At 39.7% G+C, this 26,028-nt stretch overlaps 1 protein-coding gene across 1 annotated transcript in view; it reads left to right on the top strand.

Moving 5' to 3' along the window:
* LOC135873453 (Y+L amino acid transporter 2-like) overlaps positions 1-25,753 on the top strand; it is a 31,473-nt gene extending 5,720 nt beyond the window's left edge. The window contains 8 exon segments of the mRNA XM_065397953.1: positions 2,005-2,130; positions 7,456-7,600; positions 8,481-8,604; positions 9,388-9,491; positions 14,493-14,589; positions 21,251-21,400; positions 24,152-24,335; positions 25,662-25,753. Coding sequence (XP_065254025.1) covers positions 2,005-2,130; positions 7,456-7,600; positions 8,481-8,604; positions 9,388-9,491; positions 14,493-14,589; positions 21,251-21,400; positions 24,152-24,335; positions 25,662-25,753 — 1,022 coding nt within the window.
* The last annotated feature ends 275 nt before the right edge of the window (positions 25,754-26,028 follow it).

The following is a 26,028-nucleotide window of genomic DNA, read 5'->3' as shown; positions in this document are numbered from 1 at the left end:
GCCGGCCCTGGTTCTCTTGAGGGCTGGGGGTAGGATATGATGGCAGAGTGCCCCTCCACTACCTGAGCTTCTAGTGCTGCTGACGTGTGGCAACTAACAGACTATTCTGTCACCTCATTAGGTTTTAACTTCTCTGACTAAACTGAATGGCTATTTCCATCAGCACACGGCTTGGTGGAGATCCAGTTTAGCAATAAAATGACTTTAGCTGAGTCAGGGACAGGACTAGACCAGGGAACAAAGTGTGACACAAGGAGTCACACACTGTTCCTTGTTCTGAGAAGGGAGTAAGTTACTAAGTTCCTAATAGGACGTAGCAGCTAATAGCTTCTAAATGATCTTTGGATATTGCTACAGCAGGTTGCTCCTTCCTGAGATCCAGTCTGAAGTTCTAAGGGCCAAATGCTTTGCTGACTTGCAACTTCAGACACTCCCCACGCAGTCCACATGGTTGCACAAGTCAGTATAGAATCTGACCCCAAAGGAGAAGTATTTCCATGTTGTAGTTTCTTTTTTCCTTCCCTCTGTAAATGTAAGGTGAGCATTAGGAAAAGCATCCTAACAGTGTTATCTGTTATACTATGAAAGTCTTTCTCAAAGAAAGTGAGCAAAGTCCCATTGTTCATCTAATTTTAAATGTCTCAAGCAAAGAATTGGAGAACATATTGCAATGGAAATTCTGCATTGGTAAGCACTGAGTAGATGAGTTAAATGGATGACCTAATAGGTAACTGCACATCCACCCACCCACCTGACAAATAGTGTGTCTCTCATCTCTGCCTCCTTCCTAGATCATTGTCCCAGATGGTAGGTTGGCCATAGTGTTGAGGTCAAGCTGGAGCGACGGAGGAAAGATTGTCAGAGCTGAATAAGGCAGGACAAGGGGACGTTTCCCAAAGAGGTGTATGCACATTCGCTCTCCATCTGGAATTCCTAGGCACTGCTAGTAGAGCTGACAGGAGGACAGTTCCATTTCCAGGCAACATTTGAGATTTCAAAATCTGTTTTTGTTTTGCATTGGAATGAAAACAAAACCTTCTGAATGTTTTCACAAAAACCATTGGAGTTCACGTGTAGGCTGATGGTTAAGGCCCTGTTCTGGGAGACCAAACTCACTGTTTAGAACAGAGTTTTTCATCCCAGATCACTCCAAACAGGTAAAGACTTAAACCCCCGTCTTTCGAGGCTAATACCCTAACCAACAGGCTACAGAGTCTCTCCCTTTGCTCAGCCTCAACCTGGACCCAGGAATGTTTTGGTTTTGACAAAACAGTATATTTGGGTGAAAATGTTCAAACCAGCTCTACTGGCTAGCAACAAAGAAATACAAAGTGAGGGCCCAAGAGAAGAAAATTGGATTTGTGATTAAGGAAGGGACTCAGGTAACGTGGATTAAAATCCCAACGCTGCTACAGACTTTCCTGTGTGACCATGGAAAAGCAACATAGTTTCAGTTCTCCTGGTGTGAAATGTAGATTCCTTTCTTGCATTCTTTGTCTATTTAGACTGCAAAGTCTTTGAGGCAGGGACTGTCTCAGAGCCTAACACAATGGAGCCTTAATCTCCATCATGGATTTTAGGCACTACTGTAATCCAAATAAATAATAATCAGAATCCTGCCTGCTTCATGTGAGTAGCTCCACTGAAATCAATGAGATGACTCAAATAAAGTAAACAGTGGTTGGTCCTAAAATCAGAATTCAAAACCCAGTGCTTTCCCACTGATTTCAATGCAGAAGTCTTCCTTCCTCTCCTAATTTCTCTTTCTTCCAACCTATTACCAGGAAATGGCAGCCTCCATGCAGTAAGTTTTACTTCTTTTTAAAAAATAAAAAATAAAAACTGACTTAAAAATTAATTATAGTCAATTTCTATTGCTTTCAGTAAAAGTCTAGATAATTCTGAAGTGTTGAAAGAGTTTTTCTGTACTTGTAACTTTCATTTTCTTGAAAGGTGTATTATTTAAGAAAGCACCTATCTCATTTGTATTCCTTTTCTCAATAGGCACCTTAACATTTATTAACTGTGTCAATGTGAAGTGGGGAACCAGAGTACAAGATCTGTTCACATATGCAAAAGTTATGGCCCTTATCATGATCATCTCGGTGGGTCTTTATAAAATTAGTAAAGGTAAGAATATATTTCATTTTAGACATTTTTTTTTAAAACTGAACAGTATCTGAGAGTCAAAATCTATACAGTAGTATCAGAATCCACACTTTAATATAAAATGTTATGCACTGAGCAATAGCTGTTAATTTCCTGAAAAAGAGGTGACAGCTATATTGCTCTGTAGGATGCTTTAAGCTCCATTTACACTGCGATAAAAGACCCACGGCACACCTGGGCTCACAGGGCTTGGTCTGCAGGGCTATAAAATTTCAGTGTAGACATTTGGGCCACCAAAATGTAAACCCGGGGTTCAAACTCACGTTCAAGGCTAGCCCCCTTCCATCTACACACAAATCATGCTAACCCAGACTCGGACCCAGCGTCTCAATAGTTTGCAATATGGGGCCAAATATTTTCATGAGAACAGAACAAGTTTTCAGTGCCAGCAATTCTGAACCCTAGTCTTCATACAACCTTGAAACCACACTTTAGCCTAAACTGCCTTGGTCTACCCTTGGTCCATTTTTAGCTGTAGAGGATGAATAGGGATTAGGATTACAACATGGTTATACTCTAATAAATTATTCTGCTTTCTAGAGCATATTTGTTGGCTGTCAATGGTTCCAGATCAAATTTTCCTCAGGTTCCAACTAATAGATTTTTTTAAATAAATGCCAGCTCTGCAAACTGAACCTGGGATATGAAATGCAAACTGCATGCTTTCTGGCTTGTGCATCATCAGCAGAATTGCTAACTAAATTCCGTTTGCAGAATCTTTATTGCTAGTGATGATGTGTGAATCAGAAAGAGGACTGCTCAAATTTCAGATTCCAGGTTCATTTTGCAGACTTGCTCTCACACAGAGAAAACTCTGCAATACTAACAAATGTTAAAAGAAAATAGTAAAAAATTATTTTTGTCAGAAAAGTAAACAGCCATAAATGTGTCAATATTAGGGCTGTCAAGCGATTAAAAAAAGTATTCGCAATTAATCGTGTGATTAATCACACTGTTAAACAATAATAGAATACCATTTATTTAAATATTTTGCATGTTTTCTACATTTTTTCAAATATATTGATTTCAATTACAACACAGAATACAAAGTGTATAGTGCTCACTTTATATTTATTTTTATTACAAATATTTGCACTGTAAAAAACCAAAATAAATAGTATTTTTTCAATTCACCTAATACAAGTACTGTAGTGCAATCTCTTTATTATGAAAGTTGAACTTACAAATGTAGAATTATGTACAAAAAATACATTCAAAAATAAAACAATGTAAAATTTTAGAGTCTGCAAGTCCACTCAGTCCTACTTCTTGTTCAGCCAATTGCTCAGACAAACAAGTTTGTTTACATTTTCAGGAGTTACTGCTGTCCGCTTCTTGTTTACAATGTCACCTGAAAGTGAGAACAGGCGTTCTCATGGCACTGTTGTAGCCGGCGTCACAAGATATTTACATGCCAGATGGGCTAAAGATTCATATGTCCCTTCATGCTTCCACCACCATTCCAGGGGACATGCGTCCATGCTGATGATGGGTTCTGCTCAATAACAATCCAAAGCAGTGCAGACTGATGAATGTTCACTTTCATGATCTGAGTCAGATGCCACCAGCAGAAGGTTGATTTTCTGTTTTGGTGGTTCGGGTTCTGTAGTTTCCGCATCTGAATGTTTCTCTTCTAAGACTTCTGAAAGCATGCTCCACACCTCATACCTCTCAGATTTTGGAAGGCACTTCACATTCTTAAACCTTGGATCAAGTGCTGTAGTTATCTTTAGAAATCTCACATTGGTGCCTTCTTTGCGTTTTGTCAAAGCTGCAGTGAAAGTGTTCTTAAAATGAACAACACATGCTGGGTTATCATCCGAGACTGCTATAACATGAAATATATGGCAGAATGCAGGTAAAAAAGCAGGGAACATACAGTTCTTCCCCAAGGAGTTCAGTCACAAATTTAATTAATGCATTTTTTTTTAGCATTATATTTTTAACAAGCATCATCAGCATGGAAGCATGTTCTCTGGAATGGTGGCCGAAGCACGAAGGGGCATATGAATGTTTAGCATATCTGGCACGTAAAAACCTTGGAATGCTAGTTACAAAAGTGCCATGTGAACGTCTGTTCTCACTTTCACGTGACATTGTAAATAAGAAGCAGGCAACATTATCTCCTGTAAATGTAAACACACTTGTTTGTCTTAGCGATTGGCTGAACAAGAAGTAGGACTGAGTGGACTTGTAGGCTCTGAAGTTTTACATTTTTTTGTTTTTGAGTGCAGTTATGTAACAAAAAAATCTACGTTTGTAAGTTGCACTTTCACGACAAAGAGAGTGAACTACAATACTTGTATGAGGTGAATTGAAAAATACTATTTTTTTTGTTTATCATTTTTACAATGCAAATATTTGTAATAAAAATAATATACACTTTGATTTCAATTACAACACAGAATACAATATATATGAAAATGTAGAAAAACATCCAAAATATTTAATAAATTTCAATTGGTATTCTATTGTTTAACAATGCAATTAAAACGGCGATTAATTGCAATTAATTTTTTTGAGTTAATCGCGTGAGTTAACTGCGATTAATCGACAGCCCTAGTCAATATGTACAGGGAGCAGTCCTGTGGCATATGTAGGGACCATTTTATGTGGTCACTTTTTTGACCATAATGTAGATAGGACTGAGGCGTTTCAGTTTAATAGAAGAGAAAATGTTATTGGACCGAGGCCTATAATAAAGACAGGGTTTAGCATGATATTTTATTGTCTGTATTCTGGGAGAACCAGGGTCCAACCAGGATTATAAACTCCATTGTGCTAGTCACTGTATTACCACATAATAAAAAACAGTCTCTCTCTTGAAGAGCTAGCACTCTAAAAGACAAGACAGACTAATAGAAATAGATGAGCAACAAATAAGTAATTTGTTGTTCCTGTTCAGAAATAAGCTACACTGGCACAAACACTTTTATACTGATATTACTGTCTCCATGCTCAGGGAGCTGAACTATTTATACCGGTATAGGAAAAGTAGTATAGCTTTTGTGTGTAAACAGGCCTTAGTAGGTCAGAATATGCGAGTTGTCTTTGACCTGTCAGTTCTGATCAGAAGCAAACTGCCGAACATAGCTCTAAGGACAAGGAGTGAGAATGGGGGAGGAGAACATTGCTGATAGTCATTCTCTATTATATTTTCTAATCTGGCTAGGAAATGGAGATGGAGAGGTAGCAAATGTTATTGTTGTGAATGAAGAATGCTAAGAGCTTTCAGTGGGAGTCAAGTCATCTGATAAGCCAGGGATCAACAACCTTTGGCGGCCCATCAGCGGAAATCAGCTGGCGGGCCAGGACGGTTTACCTGCAGCATCCGCAGGTTCGGCCGATCGCAGCTCCCACTGGCTGCAGTTCACCATTCCAGGCCAATGGGGGCTGCGGGAAGCAGCGGCCAGCACATCCCTTGGCCCACGCTGCTTCCCACAGCCCCCATTGGCCTGGAACAGCAAACTGTGGCCTGTGGGAGCTGCGATCAGCCAAACCTGCGAATGCTGCATGTAAACAAACCGTCCCGGCCTGCCAGCAGATTTCCCTGATGGGCCACATGCCAAAGGTCGCCAATCCTTGTGATAAGCCCTAGTCTATGCTATGAACTTATGTCTGTATAACTACGTTGCTCAGGGGTATGAAAAATCTACACACCTGAGCGATGCTTTATAGTGACCAAACTCCAGTGTAGACAGCGCTGTGTCGATGGGAGGGCTTCTCCTGTCGACATAGCTACCGCCTCTCATGGAGATGGAGTACCTACACCAACAGGAGACACTCTCCATCTTCACTAATTGCTACAGCTGCTGCAGCATTGTAAGTGTAGACAAGCCCTAAACTAGTAGGGGATGAGCGTAACCTAATCTATATTATATTTAAATAGATTCAGGGTATTAAAATGGTGAAGCAATAGGAAGTTGGGGAGAGGGATGAAGGAAACTCAGGAATTTGTGATCAGGTCAACATTCTTTCACTCAGCAGTTATTTTACTGAGAACAGTTATGTTTTCCCCTAGCTTCCATATTCCTGATATAGTCAAATGTCTTTATTTTTTGGACATTATGAATGTTTGTGATTTTGAAACCATGCTGTTTTTAGAAGGTAAGTTTCTCGGCCCTGTCACTCTGTTTTGATACCACTAAAGTCAGAGGTGTCTCTCTTTGTCAGCACAGACCCCCATCTGCAGTCCCTCTCCATGGAGTGTAGATGGATCCTATGATTTAACCCCACCTATCCCAATTCTAACAGTAACTGTGTATGAGATTTTGTTACAAAGGTGAAACACTAGTAGCTGCAAACTTTACTCTGTCAGTCTCCATAGCTTACTGCTTGTGTGTAACCCATGAATTCCACATATTTAACTACCTTCTTAGTGTTCAGGGTGACTTTATAAAGAAGGCTTCCCTTTGCTCCTAACTGAGTAAAGTGTCTGAATGCTCGTCTCACCCATAATACATAATTCCATTTCTATTCATAAGTGATTTTTCAATTTCCTTCTGCATATTTGGTAATTTTAAAAGTCTTTCCTCCACTTCCACTTTCCCTGGGTATTTGAGGTAAACATTTTTATTCAAACCAGTTTCTTTAGCATGCTAATGAAAACCTGGACCCCAGGAGTTTTTCCCCTGCTGGATGCTTAAATAAATCTACAAAGATATCTGCAGATAATTAGAATTACATCATATCAGATTTCACATTAATAAATGCATTACAGAAATTAACTTCTAAAAATGACAATATTATGCTTTTATATAGCAATTTTATCCATAGAATTCAAAGTGCTTTAAAAAGAAAGTAACTATAATTATCCCCATTTTATAGATGGGGAAATTGAGGCACAGATGTGACATGACGTGAGTCGCACATCAAGTCAGAGAAGGGGCCAGGAATAGAACTGTAGCCTCCTGATTCCCATCCTATCCACTGGTCACACTCTCCTGGGCTTTTAACAGAGGGTGTGAATGGTCCCACTGAAGTCAATGGTAGTCCCTTATTAATCAAGTCAGAAGTAGTCCCATAATAGTCAGACAACAAATATGGAAAAACATTACTTACATGTGTAGTTCCATATCACTCTTTGTGAGATGTTCTGATGTCTCTAACTGACTAAGCTTTTTTATATCTCCAATGCTATGAAAATATCTATATATTTTTAAAAGGTTTTATGGTCTAACAGTAGCTTTTGTTTTATTTTGTTTAGCTGAAGTGTATATACCTAACGTAGATAACATAGAAAAACATTTAAACATAACCTATAACTGCTTTATACTATTTACATAGGAGAAACAGAAAATCTTAAAGCTCCATTTGAAGGTTCAACAACTGATGTAGGATGTATAGCACTTGCTCTGTATTCAGCCCTCTTTTCCTACTCTGGATGGGATACCCTGAATTATGTCACTGAGGAGATGAGGAATCCTGAAAGGTTTGTGCATACTCTCAAATCCCCCAAAGAGTGTTACAAAGATTATGAAAACATGACAAGATAGATTGTTCAATAACCCAATGGATGAGTTCAGTGTGTATTTCAGGGGGCGGGGGGTCCTAATTTTGAAATTAATCAAACTACTATCCATAAAAAACTTCTTAGCTTTTGAAAAGACCTACTAAGCACCATACCACTATGTGATTTCCCTTTATCTCTTCAGATGTATTATATCAAAAAGTCAATAGCTCCATATGTGACATTATTTTCTTTACTTTTTAGGATGGGATTTTCAAAGGCACCTAAGGAATTAGGGCACCCAACTTCCACTGAAAATGAATAGGATCTGGGTGCCTAACTTCCACAGGCCCTTTGAAATTCCCATTTATTTATTTTTTTTTGGTCAGCCAGTGTTGTATTTTACTTTCGAGGAAATGAGCCAAAATCAATTGTAATAATAAACTGGGGCAAAGGGGAGAGACAAAAGAGTTATACTAGTGTTCTGGAAAAGGTTCATTTCCAAGGCCTGGTCTACACCTAAAGGTTAAAAGGTTCACATTCTTAGGGGTAATATTCGATACTAGATTACTTTGGAAAGTGTAGACAAAGCCTGAATCAGCATGGAGAGGCACATACATTGACAGGAGCCAAATTTAAGTGAAGACACTTCCGCAGCTAGATTGGCAGCTTATATCGACCTGTGGAGCAAGCCTGAATAAGTTTCCCACACCTGCAGAAAAGTTCTGTGTAAGCACAAAAGCTTGTCCCCCTCACCAACAGAAGCTGGGCCAATAAAAAATATTACCTCACCCACTTGTATTTGGGAGGAGCATTTCTCATTTTAATACGATGCAATACCATTTTATCTCTCTCTTTGTAGGAATCTACCCCTCTCAATTGCAATTTCAATGCCTATTGTGACCATTATTTACTTGCTGACTAACATAGCATACTATGTAGTGTTGGACATGCCAGCTCTTCTAACAAGCGACGCAGTGGCAGTGGTAAGTTGTGTGAAGTTTATTAAGGCAAATGTTTATAGTATGTATAATGCTGTGGAAGATTCTCATTTGGTCCCCTATACAGCAGATTTCTTACCCTGCCAATTAAGGTGTTTCGTGTGTGTGTGTGTGTTTAATAGCTATAACTACTTGTTTCTGTGTAATAACACCAGTACACTGTGATGACTCAGACATAATGCATATCTCTTTGTGAACTGATGCTTGTTAAACCATTGTATAATCTCTGTAAATCCTGATCCTAACAATGACCTAGATGTAGCGGTTGTTTTAAATAAACCAATTTTGCTATAGTTCTACTTCATGATGTTCAGTATTGTCACTGAACACTCTACGCTGACAGAAATAGTTTTGAGACAAATTGTTGCTAAGTGCTGCTCAAACTTTTATTAGCATTTCACACCCCCAAAATACAAACAAATATAGTCAACATATTATACAATATGGAAAGTCTATAGTTATTAACACACAATTCAACAATTGATTTATACATCCTAATCTGCATGAAAACCACTATTTCAAACCCAATTTACAGAAATTAACAAAAATCCAATTTTGTTTTAATGCTAATGTAGGATTTATCTTAGCATTGATCAGCCTTTCAAAATTCCAATCACCCACTCAGCAGGAGTAGTTTTCATTATCATCATGGTAAAGAATGGGCTAGGAGACTCTGTGCTTGGACTGATAAATTTTCCTGACAGTTTTGCAAGGCTGTCATTGCATATTTAATGTAATTAGCCTCATGCGCTTTCTTTTCTATTGCAGACATTTGGTAATGAAACCCTTAGTTATGCTAAGTGGATAATTCCTATTGCAGTGGCCATGTCCTGTTATGGTGGATTAAACTCATCAACTATTGCAGCTTCCAGGTATGAAACATCAAACATGTAAAAGGCAGGCAGTACTCAAAGGGCAATCAATAGCACTTTGTAGTAAGTGGCATCATTTAATAATATATTGCAGTGGGACCTGCTGAAGTTAAGAATCTGTGACTATCTCCATTTCAGGTGTTTAGTATTGTAGGATAAAAGTAATGCACTCTATGCTAAGAATGCAGTCTAAAGGTAGCAGTAGAATGTTAACAGGAGTGACCGTTGAGTTTCTTTCTATCACTTTGTTCTAACTTGACTGGCAGACTTGCTACAAGAAATTTAGGGTAAAGATGGGGCAGGTATAGGGAGGGAGGGTGTAAGACTCCCATGCATGGCTGACACCAGTTGCATTCCTGGTGCACAAAGAATGTTCCCTATTAGTGCCACCTGGGGAGTGAACCATCCCAAAAGAAATGAGAAATGGTAGGGAAAAGGCCTTGTAACATTGTCCCTCTGCGTATACTGCCCCTTCTAGTTAGTGACACAGCAGATTCACTACCCCTTCATGGTGGGGTGCTTTGGGAGGCATTGTATGAGGTACACTCATGTCTTGGCATAATGTTTCCAGGTGCTCTGGCTGCAGCAGTACAGCTCAGCACAGCCTCCTTTGCCAAGCAGTAATTAGCTGCCATAGTGTGGCCCTATGATTGTAGGCCGCTCAGGGCATGCGCCTCTCTTCTTTTATTTGTATGTAAAGCCCAGCACAAATCTCTGTGGCTCAGAGAGCTTGTAGGGTAAAATCTGAATAAATAAAACAAAGATCTCTGAGCACACCTCCAGATTCCAGTGAGAAATAGCATGACTGAGTAGCGGTGTTATTTTAGAGTCAATTAATAGTCCAACTTTATTTGCATTACACTGAAGAATATTTGTATTCTTCCTTTTTCATCTGCCAAAGACATTTGTCATGCTGGATATTGCTATACTGTGATATTTGAAACTGATCCAATAATAGTTCCTGTTGATAATTCATAAATAATAAACAGTATTGGAACTGCTTTAAACAGAAAAACAAGGACCACCTAAGGGGAAAAAAATTCCTTTCAGTCAAGCCAGAATTGACCTTTACATACCATCAATCTCATAAATTTGACACGGATCCTATTCAACAGAATTGAAAGTCTGCTAATGTTGCCATGTGCATGAATACATTAGAAGTACCAAACCTGAAGAAATGCCACAATCCAAGGATATAAGGACATCATTTAGCACCATCTTTGTCCAATAATATCATGTAGTTCCATGATCATCTTTCTGTAATGCCAAAGCAAAATAATTCAGAATATGCAAGTTTAGTGTGGAGTTATTGTTCATTTGTGGGGAGCAACACTGCCCTTGGCCTAACAAATGTGGTGAATTTGCTGTATATAGCTGCAAGTTAATCTGAATCTAAATTAAGTTTTTAATGTTTGGGTTAATATTTATTTCAACGCTAATAGTTCATGCTTTATAGCTACGTATTTAGCATAATTGCATATTGTCTGTGGACAGGTATATACTTGAAACACTTGAAGAAAACCAAAACACTTAAAACCAAGATGCAGCTATAATACTGTAGGTCTCATCTTCTGTGTCTACAGCTATAAGTATGAAAGAACCAAATTCAAGAGACGAGTCCAGCACATTCCAATGCTGTTTGTTTGAAACTTACATTCTCCCTCCCACTGCTATTCACAGTGCATTATTTAGTTAATTAGTTAGTTAAACATTGTGCTAGTGACTAGAGGCAAACCAGGTCAAAGCCCCTTTGTGCTAGGGCTGTGCCAACATATAGTAAATGACTATCCCTGTCCCAAAGAGCTTACAACCTAAAGGACTGCATGGAGCTTCTCCACCTATGCAAAGGTGCAGATATGGCTCCCCCCTAAAAAGAAAGCATGCTCAGCACAGAGGATTGGACTGGACTATATACTTTTTTTGCTGTCAAATTGCCCCTCTCTAAGCATTGTGGTGGCTTTTGATAGTCCTGGTAGGGTCTTTTGACATTATAGGAGCAATAGCATTCAGTGTATTTCAGGCTACAGGAAGTTCTGTCAAGAATATTTAATGCAATGTGCAATGTTTCTACAATAAACATATGCTTGCAGTGAAGTACTATTTTCAGTAGCACAGATTTTATTATTGGAACTCTCAAATGAAGGACTACTTAAAATGGGGCAAGTGCAGTCTTCTGATTACACTGCTCTACAGCCAAAATGCTTCTGAAATAAATGTAGTCAAACTTTACTAATTGTGGGTCACTGAGAACGAAAATGATGCTTAAAATTGTTGATTGGCTCTAGTTTTCAAGATATGCTATTGGGTCAGTATATACGACCCTTGACTTGGGAATGGCCGAGGATAAGTGAGTTATAAAGGGAAGGGATCTCAATTTAAACCAGAAATGACTAAAATACATCTTTGACTGGATCTATGAATAAATCTATGACTCGGTTTGGACAGTACTTGCTTTTTAGGCAAAACAATGAATGATGCAATCTGAAGCTGGTATTGCGTCATACATGATATGAATTGCATCATGTTATTCCTAGAAGTCATGGATGATGCAATCATAACGAAGCTTACATCACTCTGCTGAACAAATTGCCCTATATCAGCTCTAGAAATCATACAGTGTCGTGCTCTCTTATTTGTCAGTGTTTGATTTTGCAAAGGGACACATTTCTGTTTAGCCAAAGTGAGCAGAGATGCCTCTTACTTGTGTGAACAGTGCAGATAACTTCTGCTATGTTTGTGGTTAAGTGACTTTTGCATCACAAAAGCGCAGTATAACCACTATGGTTAAGAAAGCCTATCACCTTTATTTTGGCTGCAAAATTGGAGATCAGGACAAGAGGTGGGCCCCACACATATGCTGCAACACTTGTGCAACAAATCTTCGCCAGTGGTTGAACAGGAAAAGGAAATCTATGCCTTTTGCAGTGCCAATGATTTGGAGAGAGCCAACCGATCATACCAGCAATTGTTACTTCTGCATGGTGCCTCCAGTTGGGAAAGGTGTGTCAAAGAAGAAAAAGTGGACTGTGCATTATCCAAACATTCCATCAGCTATACACCCAGTACCCCACGGAGAAGGACTGCCAGTTCCTGATGCACCAGAATCATTCTCACTTGAGTCAGACGAGGAAGAGGAAGAGGATGAAACTTCTGGTCCTGACCCATCAATGTCACAGGACCCACATTTTCTCCCATCCTCCTCCTCTGAACCACACCTCATAACACAAGGTGAACTGAATGACCTTGTCAGGGATTTGGAACTACCCAAGAGTAAGGCAGAGCTGTTGGGCTCCAGACTACAGCAGTGGAATCTCCTGGCAGGTGATGTTAGGGTTTCCATGTTCCGTGACCGTCAAAAGGATCTTGTCCCATTCTTCTTCATGGAAGGTGATCTTGTAGCCTGCAACAACATCGATGGTGTGATGGCAGCCCTCAACATCGTTCACGATCCAGATGAGTGGAGACTGTTCATTGATTCATCGAAGACGAGTCTTAAAGCTGTTTTACTGCATAATGGCAATGTTTTGCCATCAATTCCAGGTGGTCATGCAGTCCATATGAAGGAAACCTATGACAACATGAAACAACTTTTGAGGTGCATAAACTATGACCAACATCAGTGGCAGCTTTGTGGCGATTTGAAGGTTGTTGCTCTCTTGCTTGGTCTGCAGACTGGATACACAAAGTACTGCTGTTTTCTCTGCGAATGGGATAGTCGTGCAAGAGATTCCCACTACAACAAGAAAGATTGGCCACTCCGACAGTCATTGGAGCCTGGGAGGAAAAGTGTTCAGCCTCCACCACTGGTTGAATCAAGGAAGATTTTGTTACCACCCTTACACATCAAGCTGGGTCTGATGAAGAACTTTGTCAAGGCCATTGACAAAACACAAGCAGCTTTCAAGTACCTCCGTGGAAAATTTCCAAGGTTAAGTGAAGCTAAGATAAAGGAAGGTGTCTTTGTTGGTCCTCAGATTCGTGAACTTCTTCGAGATGATGCATTTGACCATGCGCTGCGTGGCAAGGAAAAGACGGCATGGAAAGCCTTCCAGTTAGTGGCAATAAATTTTCTCGGAAACAACAAGGCAGACAACTACAGGTTGTTGGTGGAAAACCTCCTCAAGGCATACAAAAGCCTTGGTTGCAACATGTCACTAAAGATACATTTTTTGCACTCTCATCTAGATTTTTTTCCACCGAACTGCGGAGCAGTGAGCGACGAGCACGGCGAGCGATTTCACCAGGACATTGCAACAATGGAGAAACGCTATCAGGGCAAATGGAGCCCATCAATGCTTGCAGACTGTTGCTGGACAGTGACAAGAGATGCTCCATTTAATGAATACAAGAGACAAGCCAAGAAGCGCCGAGTAGACACTGAATAGGACTAAACTATGTACATAATAGTTTTTTGCCTTTTGTTTCATAATAAATTTTATTTATATAACCCTTTTGCTGATTTTTAAAGTGTTACATAAACAGGACAGGTGAAATATTATCATGTAAAGCAACCATAAACACATTAAAAGACCTAGGTTTACAATTTATGTTTAAAACTCTACTATCTACACAATATACATATACATAAAATGTAAAAACTTAAATATCTTAGAAACAATAGCCAATCAGTTGTTTTAATTGTCATATTTGAATTCAGCACATCAAAGTACATAATAAATAGCACATTTTATCTCTGAAGCAGACGACTTCTCAAAAATTGTAGACCAGTGTTACCTAGTAGCAGTCTGATCTACATTTGTCACATTAAGTCAAATCATTCCTTAATGATGGAGATGTTTTTGTGCCCTGGCATGTACACTAGCGCTGTCTATTATCCAGTGAAAGGCAAAGGTGGACAAAAGAATGGTACTTACAACAAAAAAGCATTTTTCTCCATAAATGTTTACAACAACAACAAAATATACAATTGGTTCTGCCTTTGTGGAAAAACAGAAGGACTCTGCTTGGCTAATTAGACTTTTTTCTTTCCTTTTGTGTTAGGCTTTTTTATGTTGGAGCCAGAGAAGGACACCTTCCTGATAGTTTGAGTTTGATTCATATAAAGTGTTTCACACCAATCCCTGCTCTTTTCTTTAATGTAAGTAACAGTACTTCTCCACTTCTTTCCTCACTATTTTAGGAATTTTCTGCAAATGGTAAAGTATTATGAATCCCTTTTACACTCAATTTCTCCAGGCCTCTCTACACTGGGGAAGTTTCCCCAAAATGGCTAGTTGAACTAAATTGTTTTTTAAAACAGTTGGAGCCACATGGCCTGATTCTCATTTACACTAAGGCCACCCAGGTAAAGTGATGTTAGTGTGAATGAGAAGTAGGCCCAGAGGGTAGGGTTAATCAGCCCAAATAGTTATAAAATCACCTGTAGGGGTTTATCTGATAAACAAATAGTTGGGATACTGCAACAAAAATTCTCAGTTTATCCAAGATTTAACATTAATTAGTTTCTGTGTTCTGATCTAGGTTAGAAAAAAGAGAAGGTTTAAAATGCATAACCACAGAGTTTACAGCGGCACAGCTGTACCGATGCCGCTGCTAGTGCAGACGCTCTATGCTGACAGGAGAGAGCTCTCCCATCGACTTAATTACTCCAGTCCCCACAAGCAGTGGTAGCTATGTTGGCAAGAGAAACTCTCCTGCTGACATAGTTCTGTCCACACCGGCACTTGGTCAGTGTAACTTGCACCACTCAGGGAGGTGACTTATTCACACCCCTGACTAAACTGATACCAACGTAAGCTGTAGTGCGTACATAGCCTAAGTCTTTGTGTGGGTTTGCATATTCCCAAAGCCACATACTGAAATTCTCAGGTGAATACCACACGCTAAAAAGAGAATTAGTTTAGTTGGCTTTGGGTAAGAGGAAGATTGACTCACAATGAAATACTACCAGCTTCCCAATGAAGAATGCTTTATGTAGTCATGTGCTAAAGTATATAAGAATTTTAAAACAATATATACACACATTTGTCACAGCACTTAAAATACTTGGATCAAAGTATTTAAAATTGGGTTCCTAAAGCTAGACTTTTACATCCATATTTACTTTGTTCTTCTCTAATTGCACAAAGGAATCTTCTTTGTGATGGGCATTTATAGGTATTTTAAAATCTTATTTACAAATTAAAATGAGATATTATGGCGCGAGAGCGACATTTCATTGTAAATGAGATTGTGGGACACAGGGACAGGGAGCTGTAAGATACAAAATTAGAACAAATGATTGCAAGTATTAATCCAGAAATCAAATAGATTAAAGTGAGGGGGGGAAATCCATCATAAAGCATTCATTGCTGCTTATTAAACTATTCATTTCACTTGGTGAAATTCTATAGCCTGTCTTATGCAGATGATCAAAGTGCCTTTTTGCCTTAATGTAGGAATCTTCGAATGAGTCATTTGAGTCTGAATATTCCCACTAGTGGGAATTACACTTGTATCAGTGGGAAGGGTTTGTTCTCTTAACATGTGAACATAATTCCCATTTATCAGAATAGAAGTTTTCTGTGTTTATTGAGGGAAGAATGCACTCTTTCAGTTGTGCTCTTTAATAAATCAGTGGTTAAGATTCAGAGATTTTAGGGCTCATTCACATCTGGATTCAGTTCTGCAGTCTTTGGGGCCAAATACTGTAACTCTCATTGAAGTCCAATTGTTTGTAGAAAGCTCAAAAAGAGGAACATTCTACTACACTTCTAGAGGGAGAAATCTTTGCTTAATTGTTCTCAGTGCACAGAAATACAATGTACTGTACAGTGTTTGTTTGAAGGCAGATATTTAAAAGTTAAAATCTTGTATTGTGTTGTCCAGTGGACTTGTCCAGTGTTGTCCAGTGGATTGTGAGCTAGGAGCACCTCAGTTCTAATTATGGGTCTGATATTGACTACTCTCCTATCTTTGGGCAAGTCACTTGAACATCTCTGCCTCAGTTTCCTCCTCTATAAAGGAGGAAAACAATACATATTTGCCTACCTTACCAGAGAGATGTGAAGACTGATTAATATTTGTAAAATGCTTTGAATACAAAATAATTATATAAATATTTGTGTTGTTATTGTTACTATTAAATTTAAGGGCCTGTATTCCTAGAAGTTCATGTCGTAACTCCCATTGACTTCAGTGGGACAGGATCAAGCCCTACATCAGTAAAGTACATTAGATAAAATGAGTAAAGTTTGAAAATTTGACAAATCTAGCAGTCCATAGAAAAAAGAAAGAAAGAATGAGTGATGACATTGAACCCTGAGGTAAGTAACCACCCAGAGGACTGACTATATTTTTTCATAAAGGTTGCCTTACAGTTTACTTGAACAATTCCATGACAAAGCTCCTGGGACTCTTAAATGCTGAATATAAATAGGCTAGTATGGGATGGTTCAGCTTGTGCGACTTGTCGTTCAGGGATACTGTTTGCCACAGATCAAATTTCCAAATTCAAAACAAATGGGGAATATCTAGCTGGTTGAAATTTTTCAAAATTAAAAAGGAGATGGTGGGAAATATCCCTTTTTGACAAACTCTAATCTCATGAGCATGTGAGGTATCTTCATTAGCCCCACACAGAGCTTTAGGGACAATGCAGTAACAGCTGTAGAAGAGGATTTGGCTGTGACTAGGACTAAACATAGGCAGTCCTATGTTTAGTTACCTCACTGGTAATGTTAGTGAGTTGCTCACCTGGTAAAGGTAAGTTTGCATTTGAAAGTTTTGGGGGATACTTTAAGGTAGTCCCTTAGTCGGATGTTTCCTTGTTAAGTGTGGTCACTAACACAGATTTCACTGTATAGAAGAAGCATGTTACTATGCCAGTGACCTTCTCTGATAGTTATGTCTTAATAAGAGTTAGTTTTTTCACTTCATAACTCCATGTTGTGTTTTCTTCTTGGTCCTGCAGTGAAGTTGTCATAGTCTTGGATTTGTGACATCAGCCAGTTACCATGGAAATGATTGTGATGTTACAAATTCATAATTATGACATCATTGCAGGATGAGGAGATAATAAAATAGGATGCAAGGGAGAGAACTTCTCTTTAAATATTAATAGATTTGAAAACAAATGAAAGGTAAATTACTTCATGTTTTAGTCAAATATATATATTGTCTGTAGAACTGCATACTCTCTTGGTTCACCAGAACCTGGATTTGGTGACCTTTAGAGTACACTTCAAGCCCAGACTATTCCTCGGAGAAGCATTCATTAAGGGGAGCAAGGGGCATGACAGAGAGATACTGTAGGAAGTTGTATAGGCCTAAGTACCCTATTTTAATATGCTCTTAAAATATATCCAGGGCCAGTAGCACCGACTGTTAGTGAGGTTGCCTAATGCTCCCCATTATGAGCTCTGTTTAGTGTTGCTTATAACTTTGCCAAAATTTAACCATTTGGGTTGAAATTTTACATGCCAGATGCCTGCCTCAGGCATCAATATTTTGGAAAATTTGCATCAAAACAGTCCAGCAATTTCTGAGAATGAGGCTAAGGAATGATAATGTTTTGCCCAATTTAAAAAATCCTGGTGTCTTTTTAAAATTTTTATTTTGAACAGCTCTAGTGCCCGCGTGCTTTGGAGCAATTAACTGAAATTTGGCAGAGGAGTGGCCTTTGTGTCAGAGATGTGCCTTTTGCTGACCCTATGAAAATCTGCCCAAATTTGCCCAAGAGATAAGCCTTTTCAGAGTCTCCATTAACACATGCTTAGGAGAGACAGCTCCTACTGTTGATCAGATTGACCGTCCCCATAGAGCAATTGACCATGCAATTGACCATGAAGTTCTGCTTCATCCCAGCCCAGAGCAACAGGGATGAAGCAGAACTTTCCCTGTAGTGGCTGCTCCCAGCTGTTTTGGGCTGTGGCTGGACTGGGCACTAGAACAGAGAACAGGGAGTGTCTCTTTCCTATGCTCATAGGGTACATGTACACAGGGATAAAAGACCCACGGCATGACTGTGGCTGTCTAGGTCAGCTGACTTGGGCTTGTGGGACTCAGGCTGTGGGGCTAAAAAACAAAATTGCTGTGTAGACGTTCAGGGTCAGGCTGGAGCCCGAGCTCCAGGACACTCCACTCTTGCAGCCCGAGGCCAAGCATCTTTTATCCCAGTCTAGACATACCCTCAAAGACACCTCACCTCCCCACCCCGCTCAAACTGCTGGCACCCATGCAGAATGGAGGTGTAAGCTTCCGGACACAAATGCCGAGAGGACAAGAGGTGGGCCTGTGAGCAGGGCAGGTGGGGGGAAAGAATAGATTGGATAAGGAGTCTGATGAGACTGGGACTGGAGAATGGAGGAGGGGAGAGGGAAGAGAAAATAGGATTAGCTAGGGCAGGATACTTGGACTGTGAGCCAGTGGGGTGGGAAGGCTGGGAATGATTTGGAGCCAAGGAGAGACTGGGACGAGAAGCCTGAGGAGTGGAGACTGGGTAGGCAAAGAGAAGGAGCCAGAGACAAGGACTAGAATAGGTACAGATTGGAGGGGCTGGGGAAACAGGAGTCAAGCTTGGCTGTGTGGGGGAGAGCAGGCAGAAGGCTCTGTGACCACTAGAGAACACTCCCTTCCATCACCTAGAATGGAACCCAAGATTCCTGAGTCTCGCCATTCCTCTGCTGTCAGCATATCTGTAAAACCCACTGGCAAAGTGGATGTCTCATCCCCCTCTAGTGCTGGTCTACAGAGCAGATGACAAACTACTATTGCTACCAGTTACTCTGCTAGTTCAAGTGGCAGAGGTCTGTGAAGTGGGTCCAAAGGTTCCAATGTGGCTGATGAACCATGTGGGTGTCAGTATAATGCCACATGATGGAATTTTTTTTTCAATTTGCTTCTTTAAAAAATGAGGAAATTACACACAAAGTACATCAAAAGAACATTTATTAAGGTTGCATAGTCAAGCATTCAAAAGCTAGGACAAGCCAGAAAAACTGCCTGTGCCCCTTTGTATGTATTATGATACAGTCTTTAATTGCATGATCACCTACTATTTTTAACTACTGGACACCTACCTCATTCAGTGCTCACAATGGATCTGCTCTGGGGATAGATCAGGGCTGTGTTCTGAATGAGGTTGTTGTTTGTTGGGCCCTTGCCTAATTTAGAAGTTGGAAGGGGAGTCATGAATAAGCCAGGGGATTTCAGGAAGAGAAAGGATGGCCTCATGGTTAAGGCAGCTGAATGTCACCCGGGAGAACTGGATTCTATCCCTGCCTGTGCCAGAGTTTTCACTGTGATGCTAGGCAAGTCCCTAGACCACACTTTTCACAGGTGGTCACTAATTACCTGTTCTTCTTTTTCTGTGTTCCTGATTTGAGACCCTGTATCTGATTTGCAGGAGTGTTGAGCACTCACTGCTGCAACTGAAGTCAATGAGAGCTGTGCTTTATATAGAGCACTTGTCAAGGCTGTATCCCCACTTTGAACTTTAGGGTACAAATGTAGGGGCCTGCATGAGGACTTCTAAGCTTAACTACCAGCTTAGTTCTGGTCCGCTGCCACCATTCCCTACCCTGGGAAGCTTTTAGAAACTTTTTACCAATTCCCTGGTGAATACAGATCCAAACTCCTTGGATCTTAAACAAGGAGAAATTGACCCTTCCCCCCTCCTTCCTTTCACCAACTCCTGGTGAATACAGATCCAAACCCCCTTGGATCTTAAAACAAGGAGAAATCAATCAGGTTCTTAAAAAGAAGGCTTTTAATTAAAGAAAAAGGTAAAAATCATCTCTGTAAAATCAGTATGGAAAGTAACTTTACAGGGTAATCAAACTTAAAGAGCTCAAAGGACCCCCCTCTGTCTTAGGTTCAAAGTATAGCAAACAAAGATAAACACTCTAGTAAAAGGTACATTTACAAGTTGAGAAAACAAAGTAAATCTAAGACGCCTTGCCTGGCTTTTACTTACAATTTTGAAAATAAGAGACTTGTTTAGAAAGATGGGGAGAACCTGGATTGATGTCTGGTCCCTCTCAGTCCCAAGAGCGAACAACCCCTTAAAACAAAGAGCACACACAAAAGCCTTTCCCCCCCCAAGATTTGAAAGTATCTTGTCCCCTTATTGGCCCTTTGGGTCAGGTGTCAGCCAGGTTACCCGAGCTTCTTAACCCTTTACAGGTAAAAGGATTTTGGAGTCTCTGGCCAGGAGGGATTTTAGTACTGTACACAGGAGAGCTGTTACCCTTCCCTTTATAGTTATGACAGCACTATATAATGTTCAGAACTCTGACAACACAGGTTCTAGGTGTCTCAAGTTAGACACCACATAGGTGGAAATTTTGGGACCTTATTCCCTCTGTGCCTCAGTTTCCCATTTGTAAACTGGGGATATGACCCCCTCACCTCCCAGGGGTGTTGTGATGATAAACTAATGTTTGTGAAGCAATCAGATACTATGCTAATGAGCACCATAGACAAGCCCATGAGGAAATCAATGGTTCTGTCTTCAGAGCAGGATTTGACTGGTGTGAGGTAAAAAAGGCATGGAGCCACACATTGAGCAGTGGGGAGAAAACAAAATATAGAACAGCTGGCCATTCCCTGAGCACTGTCCACCAGTGCACTTACAGATTTCTTAGCGGTTCTGAGAACACAGCTCTCAGTGATTTCAGTTGGAACTTAGGAGCTCAGCACCACTAAAATCAGGCCTTTGATATATAGTACTTAATATATATAATATGTTTTTGTTTCATAAGAAAACTATTTTGTTACTTAAAAAAGCTTTCCCCCCCCCCCACCTTTTATGTCTGTAGGGTTTAATGACTTTGCTCTACCTCCTTGTGGAAGATGTCTTTCTCCTCATTAATTACTACAGCTTCAACTACTGGCTGTATGTTGGGCTGTCTATTGCAGGATTAATATACCTGAGACATACTCAGCCTGATAGGCCACGGCCTATTAAAGTAAGTACATTACAGAAGGAAATAAAACATAATATACAGTCAATGCATCTGTTTGTATATACATTACAGTATTGGCAGGGCCGGCTCCAGCTTTTTTGCCGCCCCAAGTGGCGGGAAAAATAAATAAATAAATAAAAAGCCGATCGACTACAAGTGGAGCGATCGAGGTGCCGCCGAAGAAGAAGAGAGGGACCCGAAGGACCCGCCGCCGAATTGCCGCTGCAGACCGGGATGTGCCGCCCCAGTAACGTACGGAGTGCCGCCCCTTTCTATTGGCTGCCCCAGGCACCTGCTTCCTTCTCTGGTGCCTGGAGCCGGCCCTGAGTATTGGTACTAAGGATGTGTCAGAACTTCCCTTATATGCTACTCTTTTAGCCACAAAAGTCCTTTTAACATACACTGTCACAAGTTAAGGAGCAAAATGTATCCCAGCTTTCAGAAGGATATCTATTACGGCAATTTTGCTATATATAGTATAAAAATTGACATTTATTGATTTTGTGACTCATTTTTGCTTCTGTTCAACTTAAAACCCTCTTTGTTTTTAAAATGAAATTGTCTAGGCTCCTTAGTCCATAGTGTGTAGCTGGATAGGCCCTTATTTTTGTGTAGTCATTTTTCTCATAGTGGATCTTTACATTGCCATAGTTACAGGGTGCCTAGGGCTCTGGCAGAGTTGGGTATTCAGGTTTGATTACACCTCTTATAGTTTGGGAAATTCTGAGCTGCCAGACAATAGTTCCACTTCTCCTTCGTTTGTAGGACTAGTACTTTACTTCCTCTTCCCTTCATCCATATATATTTTGCCATCCAAGACACACATGGTAGTGGGAGAGTGAGGTGTATTAATGCTACTTGGGTCCTCCAAGAAATGGTACCCTATACACTCTTCAAGTATAGAGGAGTGTTACATTCAGTCAGACAAGTGAATTTAGAATACAAATTAATACCCCTTCACGAGCTTTTCCAAAGACGTTTTTATTTTTGACTCTGTCTTGTCACAGAGCATGTACCATCCTAAGCATGTACCATCTTTACCAGCATCAGTTTTTGTCTGTATGTTATTAAAGAGCAAAATGTTTTGATTCCTATCCAGCATCTACAACAAAAATAGAACTCCTGTGTACAATCAGCATTAAAGTACATTCTCTAAAGCTAGTAAACTTTCTAATTCTCCAAAGCTAGTCATTTTTTTTTAAATTTCAAGTTTTACAAGATCTTTCATTCACATTTTGAATGTAAAAAGACAACAAAAAACCCACCTCACAACAACCAACAAGGGAAATTTTGCTCAATCTTTTTCCTGTTTTTTGACCAGCTAGTTCTGCTTTCTGTTAGACATCAGACCGATGAAACATAAACTGTTCATGGGTCTGCTGCAGCCCACAAATCTTTAAGTTGTAAAAATGAACTATTGTATTCCACGCTTTACCATATGCAGCCCTGCTTGACAACAAATAGCCTTGATAAAACTTACTGTCTTCACACTTAATTTACAAACTCTCCAGATAATAGGCAGAAAAGAGGAGAGAGGGTGAAATCCTGGCCTTATTAAAATCAATGGGAATTTTGCCATAGACTTCAGTACACCCAAGATTGCACCCAGAGAGTTTATCAAAGCTGACTGTGGGTGCCAAATTATGAATTTCTATTATTCTTTGCCTGCTTAGCTGACCTCACATTTTTGCATGGAATTTTGTGCACGCACAGTGGATTGTTTTCCTCAATTTATATTTTACTTACCATAAAAATAATATTTATACAAAAACTCTCTGTGTGTTATAAGTTACAGCTAGCTCTTAAAATGTCATGACATTTTGAAAGGCCATTCTTGAGAACAGTGGCTAGGTATCAAAGTGTGGTTCTACTTTAAGAAATGAATCTGTAAAAAAGTTTATTATGGGCTTCCCTACTTGTTTTCCAATTATTTCCATATCAGATTTGCTGATTTTACAAGTAAAATGATGTGTTTCTAACTACCACCTCTGCAAACTCAACTAGACTCTTGAAAGTCAAGCTGGGTTCATTCAATTTCTGACATACAAATGATAAAAATTCTACACTAGAAGCTTAGAGAAAAAATTCCTTTCACGGTAGCACTCGGCTTCAGTGCTCTGCTCTTACTGCATTTGTGGATCTCTCCTAAATGTCAATTGGAGCTGAGTTTGTGCAGTCCTGGAAACAGGATGGACAGATACAGACACACACATGTATTTACACCTGGGGGGCAGAGGGGATCCCCCAATTCTCCTCCAGACTCTTCAAGTCATTTATAATGTCCTTCCCCCCACTTTGTAGCATATGAAGGGTCCTCACGTTAAACCAAAACAGAGACAAAAGAAAGGTCCTTTCAAGTGAAGGGAAAGGTGGTCTGTCTCTCAGGCCATCTTTCTAGATTCAGCTCTTTGGACTTGGCCTATTAACAGGTCTATTGTCTTTTATTAGGATCTAACTCCAGCCCCTCTTCTTGGGGCATCTTGCTTCACAGCTGGTCGATACAGCGTTAGCGACAGTGTTTCCCTCTTGGCTGATGCGTCTCTGTTGTCAGCAGTCTCTGAGGTGAAGCAACCCTCCTTTTCTTCACCACTCCTTTCTGTAGCAGCTTTCCCTTTTTTAGCTCCTCTCCCTCTTCCAGGCAGAGCAAGTCTTACAGGCAGGCCTCATTAGTGCTTCAGTTTGTAAGGCCTCACATTTTTCAACAGTATGTTTCGTTGTTTCTTTTAATTCATGTTGATCTTTTTGTATCTGCAGCTCAGCCTCTTCTTTCCTGTAGTATACTGTTTATGTTCCATTTTCCTGGTCCTGGTTCCTCTCTACAGCGATACAATCAATACCCTCATTGGAATTGGCATAGCCCTCTCTGGAATTCCTGCATATTATTTGGGAGTTTATTTACCATCTGAAAAGAAACCTAAATGTCTTCAGTGGCTCTCTGGTAAGCAATGTAGTTTTACATTAGTATGTGATTATGTACATCTCTACATGCAGGCACCTGTAAATATAAATTGTGAGAACCTTGTCAGAAAACAAAAAAATCTTAGCTATTTTTCTGGATTTTTTGTAAAATTTGTTCCCTCAGAAATTTTTTATATAATGCATTACATGTCTAGGAAGTTTTGCTGTGTTTGTTATATGTTTTAGAGGAAAAAATAACCTGAACTATGCAACTTTACAGAATTTTCCTGCATGTAGATTCAATAAAAATATTACAGTAGATTAGGGTGACCAGATGTCCCGATTTTATAGGGACAGTCCCGATATTTGGAGCCTTTTTTTATATGGGCTCCTATTACCCCTCACCTCCGTCCCGATTTTTCAAACTTGCAGTCTGGTCACCCTACGGTACATTAATTATAAGTCATTATGGAGGAATAATTTACATTGGCTCGGTCAAAAGTCCTCCTAGTGTTGAAGACTGAAGAAGAGCTCTGTGTAAGCTCAAAAGCTTGTGTCTCTCACCAACAGAAGTTGGTCCAACAAGATATTACCTCACCCAACTTGTTTCTCTAAAGACTAAACACATTCATTTTTGGTCTGGAGGACTGAAAGTACCACATCACTGTATTGTTTCGCTGACTGACCAATTAGTGTAGTATCTGAGTTAGAGGAGACCACCTATTTTGGTGCCCAGTTAAAATGTGAATACTGCTATAATGATGGATATTTGAGATTGGCAAGGGGCTAACATTTGCATTGGGGAAAAAATTGGTGGTCCTGTAGGGCTGTACACATACTTATTTCTGGGTGCTCTCTTCCAGGAACAGTTGAAAAAGTGGTTGTGTGTGTGTGTAGGATGGGACAGATGCCATAACTTGTATAAATAAACTGATGTGAGCTGATGTAAACATCAGCAGAAAGTTTCCTAAATTATTAAATCATTAATTTAGTGGACTCAGGTTCAGAAACTAGTAGCTGCAGAGGATTATGCATATCTCTGCTACTGACTCACAGACTAGTCTTGAAAGGCTCAATCCTGAGCTCCTTGTTCAGTCTGATCCCAGCTCTTACAATTTTCCATTAAATTCAGTGAAGGGCTGATTAAAAATTAAGAATTTCAAAGTGGGGCTTTGATGTGTGAATGATTTACCCATTGGAAACATGGATTTAATCCCCCTCACAGAAATGTTGCAAAGCTTAATTAATGTTTGCAAAGTGCTCTGAGATCCTTGGACACAAAGTTTATAAAAGACCAAAGTTCTATTGTAACTTTGTCTCATCTGTGTTTTTGTTTTGTTTTGTTTGTTTGTTTGTTTTTTTGCAGCCACAACAACAAAATATGTTCAGATGTTGTTCTACTGTTGTCTGACAGACTTGGACACTGAAGTGGATCAGACAGAAGCTAAAGCCAAATAGGGTTGTCTGGACATTTACATACTCGAAGCATTTTTAGTGTCTGAAATTCTTTGTGTAGGGTTGGTTGCACGAAAGTACCAACAATTACACTGCGCATCAGTTTGATGTTAATTATTTTTGTGCTTATTTTATTAGCCCCTTCACTGCCAAGGGTATTTACCAATCCCTGTTCTACAGGATTTGTTTCTAATTTTGTTTATTAATGCTGATTGATTAGCTGGTGATTGTGAAGTGCTTTGAAAATATAAAGCACTGTCTGAATAAGCTCTTTGTGT

The sequence above is a fragment of the Emys orbicularis genome, chromosome 2 (genome assembly GCF_028017835.1).
Source record: "Emys orbicularis isolate rEmyOrb1 chromosome 2, rEmyOrb1.hap1, whole genome shotgun sequence".
Lineage (NCBI taxonomy): Eukaryota > Metazoa > Chordata > Testudines > Emydidae > Emys > Emys orbicularis.
This window is presented reverse-complemented; position numbering and strand designations above follow the sequence as displayed.